This window comes from Petaurus breviceps, unplaced genomic scaffold, assembly GCF_028583685.1.
Source record: "Petaurus breviceps papuanus isolate PSGF00001 unplaced genomic scaffold, PetGlider_PUasm1.0 126, whole genome shotgun sequence".
NCBI classification, from domain to species: Eukaryota; Metazoa; Chordata; class Mammalia; order Diprotodontia; family Petauridae; genus Petaurus; species Petaurus breviceps.
The window spans coordinates 32,905,860-32,919,585 of record NW_027185655.1 but is presented as its reverse complement, the minus strand read 5'-3'; the positions used below and the strand labels follow the sequence as shown (position 1 = coordinate 32,919,585).

The window sequence follows — 13,726 nt, the reverse complement described above, 5'->3', positions numbered from 1 at the left end:
TTTTGTGTTAAATGTCTGAGGCTGCATTTGAACTCAGGGCCTCCTGACTCCAGGGCTGGTGGTCTAATCACTATGCCACCGAGCTGCCCCTCCAAGAACTTAAATGAAAAGATTGTCATGGTGAAATTATCTGAGTGAAATTACATAAAAGTATTTGAAAAGCAGGCAAGAAAAAGGCAGCGTGGAGACTGGAGCTAGATCAAGAATCAGAAAGACCTAAGTTCAAATCTTACCTCTGATACATTACTGGCAATGTAGCCCTGGACAAGTCACTGAGTCTTAGTGCTTGAGGAGCTCCTGAAGATAAAAAATGTAGAGCTGGTGCCCACCTGCTTAGGCAGAGGGAGACTCCTCATTAGATGTTCACTAAACCAATGAACTGGTAGATATTGTGAAAGAGAGAGAGAGAGAGAGAGACGGAGAGAGAGAGATAGAGAGAGAGAGAGACAGACAGAGAGAGAGACAGAAAAAGAGAGACAGAGACAGAGAGAAACAGCGAGAGACAGAGACAGAGAGACAGAGAGGGATCTCTACCAACTCACACTCAAGATATACACAAAAGGTCTAAATTACCACCCCACAAACTCAAAAGATGATTAAAATTTTTTTTAATAGAGGAAATAAAATTGTTTAAAACAAAACCAAAAAGAAGATTAGTTTTTGTTAAAGACCCAGCTTTACTTTCCATGTAGAGATCAGAATGATTCATATAAAAAGGCTCAAAGTATTCTGAGCAGCAATGTCAAATGAGTAACACCGGGGAGTCGAAGGAAGGGCAGTTCTTTGACAGCTGGCTAAGTGAAGATCCCTCGGCAGGCAGCTGGTGCTGCTGGGGGTTCTCACCATGAGAACCAGCGGCCACCTAATCTGAATGCCATAAGGACTCTAATGCTTTGCAGGCAGTCTGGCTTTGCAGATTTCTCTCCATGCTTTCTTTTCCAAAGACAATGGGTCTGAGATGATTGCAGGGGCTTCCTGGATTGATCAGGAAGCTCCTAATAACTGGGCTTTGATTACGAGGACTAAAAAAATCAAACAGGAGTAATATCCTGGCCTAAACAGGGACACCTACAATCATGTTATTTTTTGGAGAGCAACTTTCAGGCTCCATGGATATCACTTGGACAGAATAGCCACGTTCTTCAGCAGCCCAGGCCCGATCCAGATCCACAAGGCACATACACTGTTTGCCTAAAACACAACAGAAGAATGTCATGAGGAACCCTTCTTCGAAGGCATGGTAATTCTAGGTATACATGCAGATGGAAAATCAATAGAATTTAATGTTCCCCAAATCCTGTATTGGGAGGATAGCAGAGAAGATGTAGATGCCATTTCCTAAAACAGTTCTCTTGTCTGGTTACTTTCCTGTTTAAATGTAGAGGGAGAATATCACAGAGTCATGGTTTTTGAAAGATCTATCCTTGGTGCCAACTTTTGCTTGTTTAAAATATTAACATTTTAAAGGCATCAATAATGTTAGCTTTTGTATTTTTTGAAAGTATAGTCTTCAGTCACACCTTTAAATAAAGATGTATTATCTAGTATTTCCTTCTTCAATCCCCTTGAAGACAGTGAATCGGTAATGCTGTGAAATATAACCTAATCCTGTTTCTGTCTATAAAATCAATCTTAAAGAAATTAAAAACAATTAAAATATTTTAAAAGTTATTCTGTTACACAGATTTTATGTTATATGTTCATAGACTTAGCGCTGAAAGGGCTTGCAGAAATCGAATCCAACCTTTTTATTTTATAGATTAAGAAACTGAGACAGTGATTTGCCCAGGGTCACACAATTAATGTGTCTAAGGTTGGATTTGAACTCAGGTCTTCTTGATTACAAGTCCACAGCTTTATTCACTCCAACACCATTAACAAAGTCAGTCATAAAGTACAGGGGAAACACACATAGAATAAATCCCACATAAAAATAAACAAGATGGAGATTAAAAGCTACTATGACTTCCTTTATAGACTCAGCTGCTTTCAGAGAGACTCAGAAATGCCTCTCAGCTTAGGACCTTCTCACCCTAGAACATCCTGCCATCACTGAGTCCCTTGCCCCAGGCCAGCCATGTTTGATTCCCCTCCTGGCTGTGTTTCTGACTTTCTGGCCCATTCAGATCCCTTTATACTGTTTTCTATTAGAAGGCAAGCTCCTTGAGGACAAGGGCTGTCTTTTTCCTCACATGTATGCTAAGTGTATCCCCAATATTTAGCATAGTTCTTCTTGGTAAATGGTAAGTGCTTGATTTCTAATTCCAAAAGATAAAGTTAAAAAATGTTAAAGGTCTATGTCTGAGGAAAAATCACAATTCTGACCTGATGATTAAAAAAAAAGCAGTTGGATTGTGGCCAGAGGTCATGGGTTTCTGTCATTATTACCTTTTGGACCTTGGGCAAGACACAACTTCTCTGGGCTTTGGTTACTAGTTTTTACCTATTCCTTTGGGGAGTTCTTCCAGCTTGGAACACATAACTATTTCAGGTGGATCTATGATGTTTCAGGTAACATATTTTTCTTTACAAAAAAAAAAAACCCATCCAATTTTAAGAAGATTTACTGTAAGTTAGCAGAGAAGCTGCCACACCCCTCCAGGAAAGCTATACTCAACTTTCATCCCAAAGCCCAGAAACCAGACTGGCAAGTGGAGCAGTCAAATTCCTTTCTCTGGATATCCCCAAATGTGTTTTTAGAAGTGGCTTGTAGAAAAAAAGAAAGCAAAACAAATGGTTTGGGGTTTTTTTTTAAGTGGTATTTTTTTAATCTTCAACTGATCTAAGTTCAAATTATATACTATCTTCTTGGAAAAAATGTCAATGGCTACACTGAAATTTATCTAAGTTTTTTTTTTGAGGGAGTACTGAAATATACTATTTCAGCTAGGTGGTTTTTGCTGATTAAGAAGCATTTTTACAAAACCTCTGAAAACTCAAGGAAAAGTAGAATATGTACACTTTTGGTCGCTAAAAATTCCTCACTTTTCTCTCAGAAAAGTAGACAGAGTATGAAAAGGCAGTTAAAAGAATGAACAACTGGGAGCAGTTAGGTGGTGTGGTGAATAGAGCACCGGCCCTGGAGTCAGGAGGACCTGAGTTCAAATCCAGCCTCAGACACTTAACACTTATTAGCCGTGTGACCTTGGGCAAGTCACTTAACCCCAAATGCCCTCCAAAAAGAGCAAAAAACAAACAAACAAAAAAGCAAACAACCGATCATCTGTTGAGGGTCAGGAGAAGAAGCAAAACACAACAACGCATCAGCACAAAGCTTGATTTGGTCTCCCTGCTATATAAGTTTTTGAAAAAAAATTCAACCCACATTAACCATTTAAACAATTCCAAAGGCAGAGAGAGACGGCTACAAAGCCAAAGATCTTCAGTAGAGTGGAGAAACCTAACCACAAAAGCAATGGAAGAGGAAATCTAGGGTAAACTGGAGTTGGCAATAAATTTTATTTTTTTTTCCTGTTCATGGAAATGCACGTTTAGGGATCCAGGGCACAAACACTGTACATTTTGTACAGTTGAAAAAAAAAACCCAGAACATACCAAAAAAAAAAAGCTTAATTGTGACCGAAGAAAAGGAAATGTCATGTAAAAGGTCAAATCCCATTTCGATCCATCTCATCTTTGTATGAACGTCTGTCATTTTTTTCTCTCAAACTATCCTTCTTTAAAATAAATTTTTATTGACATCTTTTGATTGTTTTTATATCACCAAAATTTCTGCTAGTATGCTTTCTGTACCAGTCCTCATGGATAGAAATCCTACGAAACAAATAATAATTTAAAGGGGAAAATAAAGAAAAAAAATCAGCAAAACTGATCGATACATTCTAAGTCTGAGAATACAGGCAAAGCACCACCACATAGACCTCTCGCCTTTGCAAAAGAGTGGGGCAGGTGTGTCAACTGATGAACATTTATTAAGTGCCAGGAGCTGTGCTAAGCATTGGGAACAAAAAGAGAGGCAACAGACAGTACCTGCTCTCCGTGAGCTCAATCTGATGGAGGAAGTGATCTGTGAACAGCCATGCACAAACATAAACTGGAAATAATCAGCAGAAGGAAGGCACTGGATTAAGGGGGATTGGGAGAATATTCCCATATAAAAGAGGATTTCAGAAGGGGCTCGACAGAAGCCAGGAGGCAGAGCTGAGGAGGTGAGCATCCGGGAGAGGAGGGAAGCCACTGAAAATGAGTTGGAGGAAGAGAGAGTATCTAGCCTGAAGAAGTGTGTGTGTGTGGGGGGGGTGACTGGAAGGTGGTGAGGAGGGTGGGGGGAGAAGTCATGAAGGGCTCTGAATGTTCTGGAGTGAGCAGGGAGCCTCAGGAGCTTAAGTGGAGAGGGTTGTGGTGTGGTAAAGTTGGCCCTGAGCTTTAGGAGGAGCAGCTGAGGGAAGGATGGCCTGCAGTGTGGGCAGCCTTGTGGTAAGAGAGCAAGGACAGCCCACTGCAGCAGTCCTGGCACCTTCCTGGCCAAAGGCAGCAAGGGCTGAGAAGGCTTCCACTTCCTGCTCTGCCACCTGATCTCCAGACACCTTCCTCCAACAGCCTGCTTTCCATCTCTCGTTTTCTGGCCCATAAGGGAAGCTGCTGGAGGCCGGCAAGGCAACTTCCGCCTAGGCCAGGATGGTCCAGAGCATCCCTCCTACCGATGTGGAGCATCCAGTGCAAAGAGAAGCCACCTTCCTGGGGACCTAAAGGGGCCCTTGAGGGAAGTCCAAGGGGAGCAGGACCTTGGGCAAGTCATTTAACCCCAATTGCCCTGCCTTCCCCCCTCCAAAAGGAAAAAAAAAACCAAAGGAAGAGTAGTGAGATGAGATCTCCCAAATGATTCTGTGCCTTTCATCCAGCCCTGCACTTGTTTCTAGCCCTCCTCAGCCTCCTCTGGGATGAACATTCTCACATCCCACATACTCTACACATCCAAGTGATTCTGAACTCCTGCAGGCCATCCTCCAAATTTCACTCCCTATCCTCCCCACCCAGTTCCTTATTTCTGTCTCCCTCATCCTTCCTATGCCAAAGTGACAACCAAATGCCATCCACTGCTTCCCCTGTGACTCCTGGAATGCCTGCTCCATAGGCAACAGACTTACTCCATCCTCTACCTTTTCCTTTCTCACTCCTTCCATCTTTATCTATCAGTCAATCCACCAGCTGGTCAACTAACATTTATCAAGGGCATAACTCAGTTCTGTCCTCCGATGAAAGCCTCCCTGGTCACCCTTTTAGTACTGGCCACACTTTCATTCGTTCCCCTTGGCTCAATGGTCAAAGTGGAGAAGCTGAAATACTCTGCTCCCCATTTCCATTTCCAGGTTTCCCCCCTTCCTCCTTTACTCAGTAACCTGGGGTTCATGCAACTCATATCTACCACCCAATCAAAATCCTGGTCACTGTTGTTATAGACCCCTAGAGCACTCCCCTTCCTTCCTCAATAAGTTAAGTACCTGGCTCACAATTTTTCTCTCCTCAACTCATGCCCTCATACTTGGGGACTTCAATATTCACACTGACTCTCCCTCAAACACTCTTAACTACTTAGTTCCTCAACCTAATCATCTCCCATGAGCTACTCCTTCCCACCTCCACCACACACAAAAGCACTGAGATTTCTGCCTTTATTTTCCCATTACGGTGCCATACTTTGCCATCTCACACCATTCTTCTTTCTGAGAGGCCACAGTCATTATTTTCTGTTCATTGTTTGCCATTAATTTGATGAGGGCACATCACACATCTTTGATTTTCTTCCTTCCTCCTCTCACATACCCTGCCATTCTTCACTTTTAGCCTTCCCTAAAGCACAGACTCATCCGAAGCCAAGGCATTTTAAGTTAGTCCATTGACTGTATTTTAGGCCTGTTCCTCCATTACTCCCCTCAATTTAATTTCTTTCACCTCTGCCTTCTTGTGTACTTTTAAGAAGAAATTTCCTAATGGTCCCTCTGTTACTTTGTTGTTGCTGTTTTTAAACTCATAGGTGTCTTTCTCTGTCTAGTTTCTTTTCCTTTTTTTCTTAGGGTGATTTATTTTGTTACTTGCTTGTGTCTTTCTCATTTGCTGCATTTTTTAACCTTTCTTGTATTTCTCTTGTCTGCAGTGTTTGCAAAGCAAATGATCTCTCATTTTTTCTCTGGTAGGAATAACTTAAATGCTTCTTTCACTGAAAGTCTGTCTTTTTTCATTGATTAGGTTCAGATTTGCAGGGCATATCACAGTGTATATGCTGCATCTTGAACTCCTTTGCTCTCTCAAACACATTATTTTATTTCCTTCTGTGGTTTATGGTGGGTGTGGAACAGTGGAGTTATTTGAATTTCCTTTCTTTTACATTTGAAAGGTCTTTCTCCTGGTCATTTTCAGAATTTATTGCTTTTCACCAGAATAGGTATTAGAATGAGATAATACATATGAAGGGCATTATAAACCATAGATGTCTAATAAATGCTGGCTATTATTAGCTTTTCTCTTTTTATTATTATATATTTTTTAAAAATCATGTACTTGGCTATACAGACTTCCTTCCCCATCATCCTCTCTTCTTTAGTCTTCTTGGAGTGACCTTGGAGTTTGGCTATATAGATAGCAAATAGATGCATTATATCATTGGTATAAAAATGGATACACCTATCTAATTATTCTTAACTCAGGATTTTAAAAGAAAGAATGAAACCTAACAAAAGTTTATAAAGGTTGGAAGAAAAAAATGGTTATAGTTACAATATATTCTTACTTTTCAAATAAGTGCTATGGGAAAAAATGACCTCTAGTGCCATGCTGGACCCGTCTTCTTCCCATTAGTAATTTAGCATATCACTGAGCCAGTTGTGCCTGAGTTTCACAACAGCTGGTCTGTGAAAATACACACCTATTATTCTTCGTTCTTGAGGTAGTTGGACAGCTGTCTGATCTGCAAATCTGCAAAGAATCATGTGTTCCTAAAAGGAAAAAAAAGCAACAGAGCAAAGCTTTATTTCAGGCTCTAAGGGAACAAAACTTTCCCATCTACCAGTTTCAAAGAAGCTTTTTTTTTTTTTAATTATTACTTAAAAGTAAAGTGAGAGGCAGCATGGCATCATGGATAGCACTGGACTTGAGGCCAAGCCTTGGGTTCAAGTCCCATCTCTGAGACATCCCAGGTCTTTGATCCTTTAACCTCTCTGGGCTTCTAGGCATCTTTTTGACTCCAAATTACACAGAAGGTGCTGACCTGCACTGTCAGAGGGAGTGTCCTCACTTTGGACCTCCCTATAGCAACAAGATCACAGGTCAGTCCTTGTCCCTGAAGAGTAAGGACATACCTTCCCACTCCACACACACACACACACACACACACACACACACACACAAACACACACACCCCTTTTGCTATTTAACATAAAACTTTATACTTTTTAAAATAAAGTAAAATGTTTTCTTTTAAATCAAGATTTCTGAAAAAGTGCCAGCTTTTTGAGATGAGTGCCCAGTCATGTTTTCTTCCAGCAGACAGGTCTTCAGGTGTACTTAATAAGAAACTGTCTTCTAGTCCATTTTTCTTACCTGTGGCAACTGATCAAAATGAGAGACCCAGATGAAAACCTTGAACAATCAAGAACTGATCTCAGTTGTCACAATATTCTAGGAGTACGTGTGATACAATTTTTTTTCCCTTAAGAAAATGTTTTCTTTGCATGCCCAGTAATGATAATAACTTACATTTTATCACTTTCAGTACAAAGCATTTTTACATACATTATCTCACTTTATCTTCACAGTAAGGTAGGTAGTGCAAGTATCATTATATTCATTTTGTAATTAAATAAATTGAGACTCAGAGAGCTCAAAAGACTTGTCCATCATCGCATGGCTTTAAGTGTCTCCAAGTACAAATCTCCTGCCTCCAAGTCCAGCCCTTTCTACTAGACCACAAAATAGTACTAAAGTTCCATGCAAATGGCATCCAGGGATTTGTACCCAGTGACAGCGAGGAAGGGGATAAGTGGTGGAGAAGCTAGTGATAGCTTTTCCAGTCCCCAGGGATCTCTATCTGACGGCTTAATCACTGCTATATTCTCCGCTGCTTTGTCCCTTCCTTCCACCCACCCACCAATTTAGTGAAGATATGTAATTAAGTCTCATTTTTCTCTTGTCCCCTACAACTTTATGTAAGTATTTCAGTACCTTACAGAAAAAAGAACCTAACAGAAAGGTTGGAAATTATTTTCTACTGTGAAAAAAAAAAAAACTGTTTCCCTCAGTAACATAATTTTAGGTTTTTTGTTGCTGAAGGAGTAGAAGCCAATGGAGACCTATCCATTTTGCCCAGCACTCTTAATTTATGTGTGGCCAGGGCCAGCAGAGACAGAAGAGGGGAAAATGAAATGAGAGCTATGCAACAACTGTTTTAGACAGGACGATGACATTTTCTAAAGGAACAAAACTTTCCCATCTACCAGTTAAAACCAAGAATGAGTTAATATCCATCATTTGGCCTCATTAAGTACAGGGTCTCCTAATGAGGAAACTAAGGCAATTATTAATGATTACTGGGGAATATACAGTTAACGCTAAAACTTTTTTTCCCAATTTTCATGTGCTTAAAAAAATAAAGGTGAACTAAAGATATGGTTGTAAGGAAGGAATTCAAGTAAATTAGGTTTTAAAAGATGTTTGTTTTTGAAGCTAAGTGGAGAAAAGAGAACGATCCAAGGGAAGGGCTACATGTTCAGGAAGGATAAGAGACTGATTAATGGATGTTGAGGGAAGTCAGAAATATTCAGTACTTTTTTTCTTTGTCAGAGAGGACAATTTTTGGATAGGAAAGGACAAAACAGAAATGACTAACAGCGAGTTATTACTAAGTGTAAGTGAGGAGGAAGTGAGAGAGTACTTAGCTACCCTTAATGAGTTCAAGTCTTTAGGCACTAACATTTCAGAAACAAGCACTCGGAAAGTACTTTACTTATCTATCATCTATCTCTGTCAAAATATTTAACTGGTATGATTGAGCTCTTCAGTGATCACTGCAAGTCTGCTGAGAATGGGAGAAATGCTTCAGGCCTGAGGAAGGGATATTCAGAACAGGGAAGAGATTTTCAAACTATTGGCTAGTGAGCCCAGCTTTCATTTATGATCAATTTCTAGTATATATAACAGAAAGAAGGCTTGGAGAACACCGATAAAAAGGAAGCAAGGATTACAAAGAGAATGGTCATGCTGCAGTAAACTCATTTCTTTGGACAGAGGAGTAGCAGAATGGTGTATGTATGTGTGTGTAAATAATTTATTGAGATCTCAGAAAAATAAACAATATCTTTCATCATTGTCATGTAGAAAATTCAGACAATTTTGAACTAGATGACTGTTAGTTTAGATGGACTTGGAGTTGGTTAAATGGCAAGATATAAGCCAATGATGGAAGCCTGGGTCTCTGGTCTCTGGGAGAGAATCTGAGCTTGGACCTATGGTACTTAACTTTTTTTTTTAATTAATGACTTGCATAAAAGCATAGATGCTATGCTTACCAAATTTACAGATTATACAAAGTTGGGAGGGATTGCCAGCACATTGAAGATTAAAAAAAATCTTGAGGCCTTAAACATCAAGCTGAATCGAAGAAGATGAAGTCTAATAGAGACAAATATGTCACTCATGTAGGCTCAAAAAAAAATCACCTTTACAAAGACAAGATGGAGAATGTGTAGCTAGACATCAGTTTTACTGAAAAAGTCCTGGGAGCTCGATATGGTTTAATGTTATATTATGATATGACAGTTAAGAAAGCTACTACTGTAATCTTAGGCTGTCTTAAGGCTGAGACTGGGGAATTCTCACTTCGTCAGACTACCTCCTGATTACTGATTATTCACGTTTGCATGGTATATTTTAGGAAAATCATGTTAAACTGGAGAGTTCAGGAGGCCATTAAGATCATGCCAAATGGGCATCAGTTGGGATGTCTGAGAACAGGAGGGTGATAAGTAAATGCTTCTGTCTGGACACCCAGTGAAAATGCCTCAAGTCAGGAGCCAGGAGATGAAGTGTTCTACTTGAGGTCCAGCGAGGAGGTCAATGTCCAGCACTTTGGACAGACCTTGTAGAAGACTTACTGAAAGCTAGTGACTGACGAGATATGCTAGGTGGTAGAGTCACAAAGGAAAAGCAAGAAGGGATGAGACATGATCTGCACCACAGGAGGGCCACCCATATCAATAAGGTCACAGATGGGTGCCTGAAGTCACTGCACCGTTAGTGGTCCTTCGAGGAAATTCTGGAATGTGATCCTGAGAGCAGATCCAGTGCTAGCCCCGAAGCCCCAGAGGATGCTCCCTCCCTCACTTCTGTCTCCTGGCTTGCTCCATATTTCAGATAAAATCTGGCCTTCTATGAGAAGCCTGTCCCAATCCTTCTCAGTGCTTAGCACTGCTCTCAGTTGATTATCACGCATTTCTTCTGCACATGTCTGAACACTTGTTTTCATGTTGTTCCCCCCAAAGAAATGTGAACTCCTTCAGAGCTTTGGATGTCTTGTCTTTGTGTCCCCAGTGCATAACACGCTTTATGGCAAACAGGAGGTACTTCATAAAGGCTCACTGACTGACTGACTTTACTGGATCAGTATCAACTTGGAGGGAGCTGTCCACTGAAGTATTTGAGAGGTCTGTCCTGTTCAATGTTTTGACCAGTGACTTGGATGAAAAATCACAGAGGTGCTTAAAGACACAAAGATGTGAAGGACAGTTAACACCCTGCAGGACAGATTTAGCATCCAATGCTAAATTCAAATCAGAAAGTGTCAAGACACAAGAAACACTAAAAATTTCTATTTGAAATGTGACTGTCAGTTTTAAATCTATATGAATAACATAAAAGACATAACACTGGAAGGGATAGCAGAAGTCACCTAGCTAGCCACATGTGGCCACAACACTTCTGAGCAGGACCCAAACCGGATCAAAATGTAACTGGGACACATTTAACAAAATAAATAAAAATACAATAGAACATAGATCACATTAACCAGTGGTTTTCTAAGGCAGTCCGCAGCCTGCAGGGATCCAATTCATTTCTATCTGAGTTTAACACCAGAGATCTAGACTAACCCTCCCATTTTAATTATAATTTTGCAGTAAAATTGATAGAGGAAAATCTCAAAGGATCACAAAGAACTGCTTTAAAAAAAAGGTGATTTCTTCACCACATTATGATGCTATCTATTTGAATGCATCATAAATCCAGTAATTAGATAAAAAAGAAATAAATGACATCACTAAAGAGATGACTGATGATGGTATAGAAAGCTTAAGTCCCTCAATTGGTAAGCACCTATTAAGGGCCTACTGTGGGCCAGGACTGTGCTGGAGACACAAAGAGTCATTGTCCTCCAAGAACTTGCATTCCCTTGGGGGAAATGACCTGAGCATATATGCAGATGCATAGAAAATAAACACAGAGTAAATTAAAAGCCAGGAGGGTGAGGGGAGTGCTATCAACTAGGAAGAGTGTCTTGAAGGACTGCTCTGGGGGCCCTGGGCTGAGCTTTATAAGGAACGTAGGTTTGTAAGGGGGGAAGGTGGGGAGTCTGGGCCTCCCAGGAATGGGGGAAAGACAAGAAAGAAGATCCAAGGAACATGTGAAGAACAGCAATTTAATGTCTCTAACAGCACCCACTGTCACCACCACTAACACACTGTCAGCTGCAATTCTGGGTCAGATTGTTGTGAATCAAAACTGCTATGTAATAGTCCAACTTGTGCATTTTTATTATCTTTAAAAACACGGACACACTGAACTGTTCATAATTAAAATCGAAAAACAAATTATTCACTCCACTACAAACTTGATAGGGGAAAACATAGAGAAGCTATGTAAAGAAAATATGAGGCATTCCTGGATTATTTATTACCTTGTAGGATAAAACTTCCTTGAATGGTTCACTGAAACAGAAAAAGTAATCAGTCATTACTTTAAATAATAACAGAAAATGCTAATTAAGTAACAGCTTTAGATGACTAAATTCCAAAGATATAACTGCCTTATCTGAACAGTTTACATGAGAAAATCTAGTTGTTAGAATCTCCTACTCTAAAGGTGCTAAAGTATAGCAAGCTAAGTATCTAATTTATTTTAATGTATTTCTTTTGTGGGTTGTCTTTGTTTTATTTATTTCATAGGTGTTTACATTTTTTAAAAGAACTACAATAATTTTTAAAAATTGTTTTCAATTTTCACTACGCTCCAGTCCCAGAAGTCATAGTTCCAGGCCACTAATTCAGGCAGATATAATACCCACAGGCACTAATCCTCTTGCTAACTCAGCTGGTACTTTTTGGTATAAAAATGAGGGCTTTTCCCTACCTGCCCAAGTATGCAATAGTGTTTATATGTACATTTTCTAAGCTGATATGATCTTTAGTATAAATCTCCTGAAAATGATAAGAGTATCTTATTTGGATTTAAAGTAACTTTTTCCAAGGAATAGAAAAAATTTTAGTGACAATTTTTAGGAGGCTAGGCTGAGTAATACCTTTAATTTACAAATTTACCGATAACTAGAGAACACAGAAAGTTATTCTTGTGTATGTATAAGTTCATTGGGTGGTTATAAATTTCCTGGGAAGCTTTAAAATATACATTTACTTATAATCATGCACAGTATTTAAGAAAAAAATGAAACAAGTAAATGCTTTTATCATTAGAATACAATTTTACTTCTTTGACTTTAATTCTTTTTCTACCTGTTGAGATGTGCTGCTATAGATCAAACACAAGGCATGAAGAGAAAAAAGCCGTTTTATGACTTGTTGATTTAGAAGGATTACGTAAGGTTCAATGAAAAATGTGTTGTATTTGCTCTCAAAGGCCCTGGATTTGAATCCAGACACAGCTTAGTATCAGTACACAATCACAGAGCTAGGAGACATAGTAAATAGAGCACTGGATTTGGATTCAGGAACCTTTGCTGTTGTTCAATCGTTCAGGATTTTCTTGGCCAAGATACTGAAATAGTTTGCCATTTCTTTCTCCTGCTCATTTTACATATGAGGAAACTGAGGCAAAAAGGACTAAGGGACTTGCCCAGAGACACATTTTGGCCTCAGACTCGTGTTAACTGTGTGACCCTGGGCAAGTCACTTAACATCCTCAACTGTGAAATGGGAATATAACAGCACCTACTTTCCAGGATTGTTGTGAGGATCAAATGAGATAATTGTAAAGTGCTCAGGACGGTGCTGGCACATAGCAGGTGCTCTATAAATGTTAGTAACTGCTGCTGCTGTTGGTGCTGCTGCTACTACTACTACTACTACTACTACTACTACTCTTTGGGCAGTTTACTTTCCATATGTGGACCTCAGTTTAGTCATGTGTCAAGTGAGAGGGCTGGGCGAGATGACCTCTACCTTGCCTCTAAGATTTTTTTAAAGAAAATGTCACACGTCCTCAAGATTTTACTAATCACTAATTTACCAAACTGTCATATTTCGGTATAAAAAATTATAGATCAAGTTTATACTATGATGGAAGGTTACAAAGCATTCTCTTTTCAAAAGATCTGTGAAACAGACAGGATATTAATGTATCTCTTTGGCAAACTAAAGTGCTTTTCCAAGGCTTATATAGGTGACCTATCAGAGTTTCAGAGGTAGGATTTGAAACTAGGTCTCTCCTTGATTCCCTGACTGTGTGTGTGTGTGTGTGTGTGTGTGTGTGTGTGTGTGTGTACTTT

General features: G+C 39.6%; 1 protein-coding gene across 3 annotated transcripts in view; it reads right to left on the bottom strand.

Moving 5' to 3' along the window:
- Nucleotides 1-593: 593 nt before the first annotated feature.
- Nucleotides 594-13,726, bottom strand: part of GSTCD (glutathione S-transferase C-terminal domain containing) — a 196,000-nt gene continuing 182,867 nt past the window's right edge. For all 3 annotated transcript variants that reach the window (XM_069094733.1, XM_069094751.1, XM_069094742.1), the window contains 3 exons: nt 11,903-11,933; nt 6,884-6,953; nt 594-1,191 (listed from right to left, as the gene is read on the bottom strand). In XM_069094733.1, the coding sequence (XP_068950834.1) occupies nt 1,055-1,191; nt 6,884-6,953; nt 11,903-11,933 (238 nt within the window). In that variant the 3' untranslated portion in view covers nt 594-1,054. The remainder of the gene's footprint in view (nt 1,192-6,883; nt 6,954-11,902; nt 11,934-13,726) is intronic.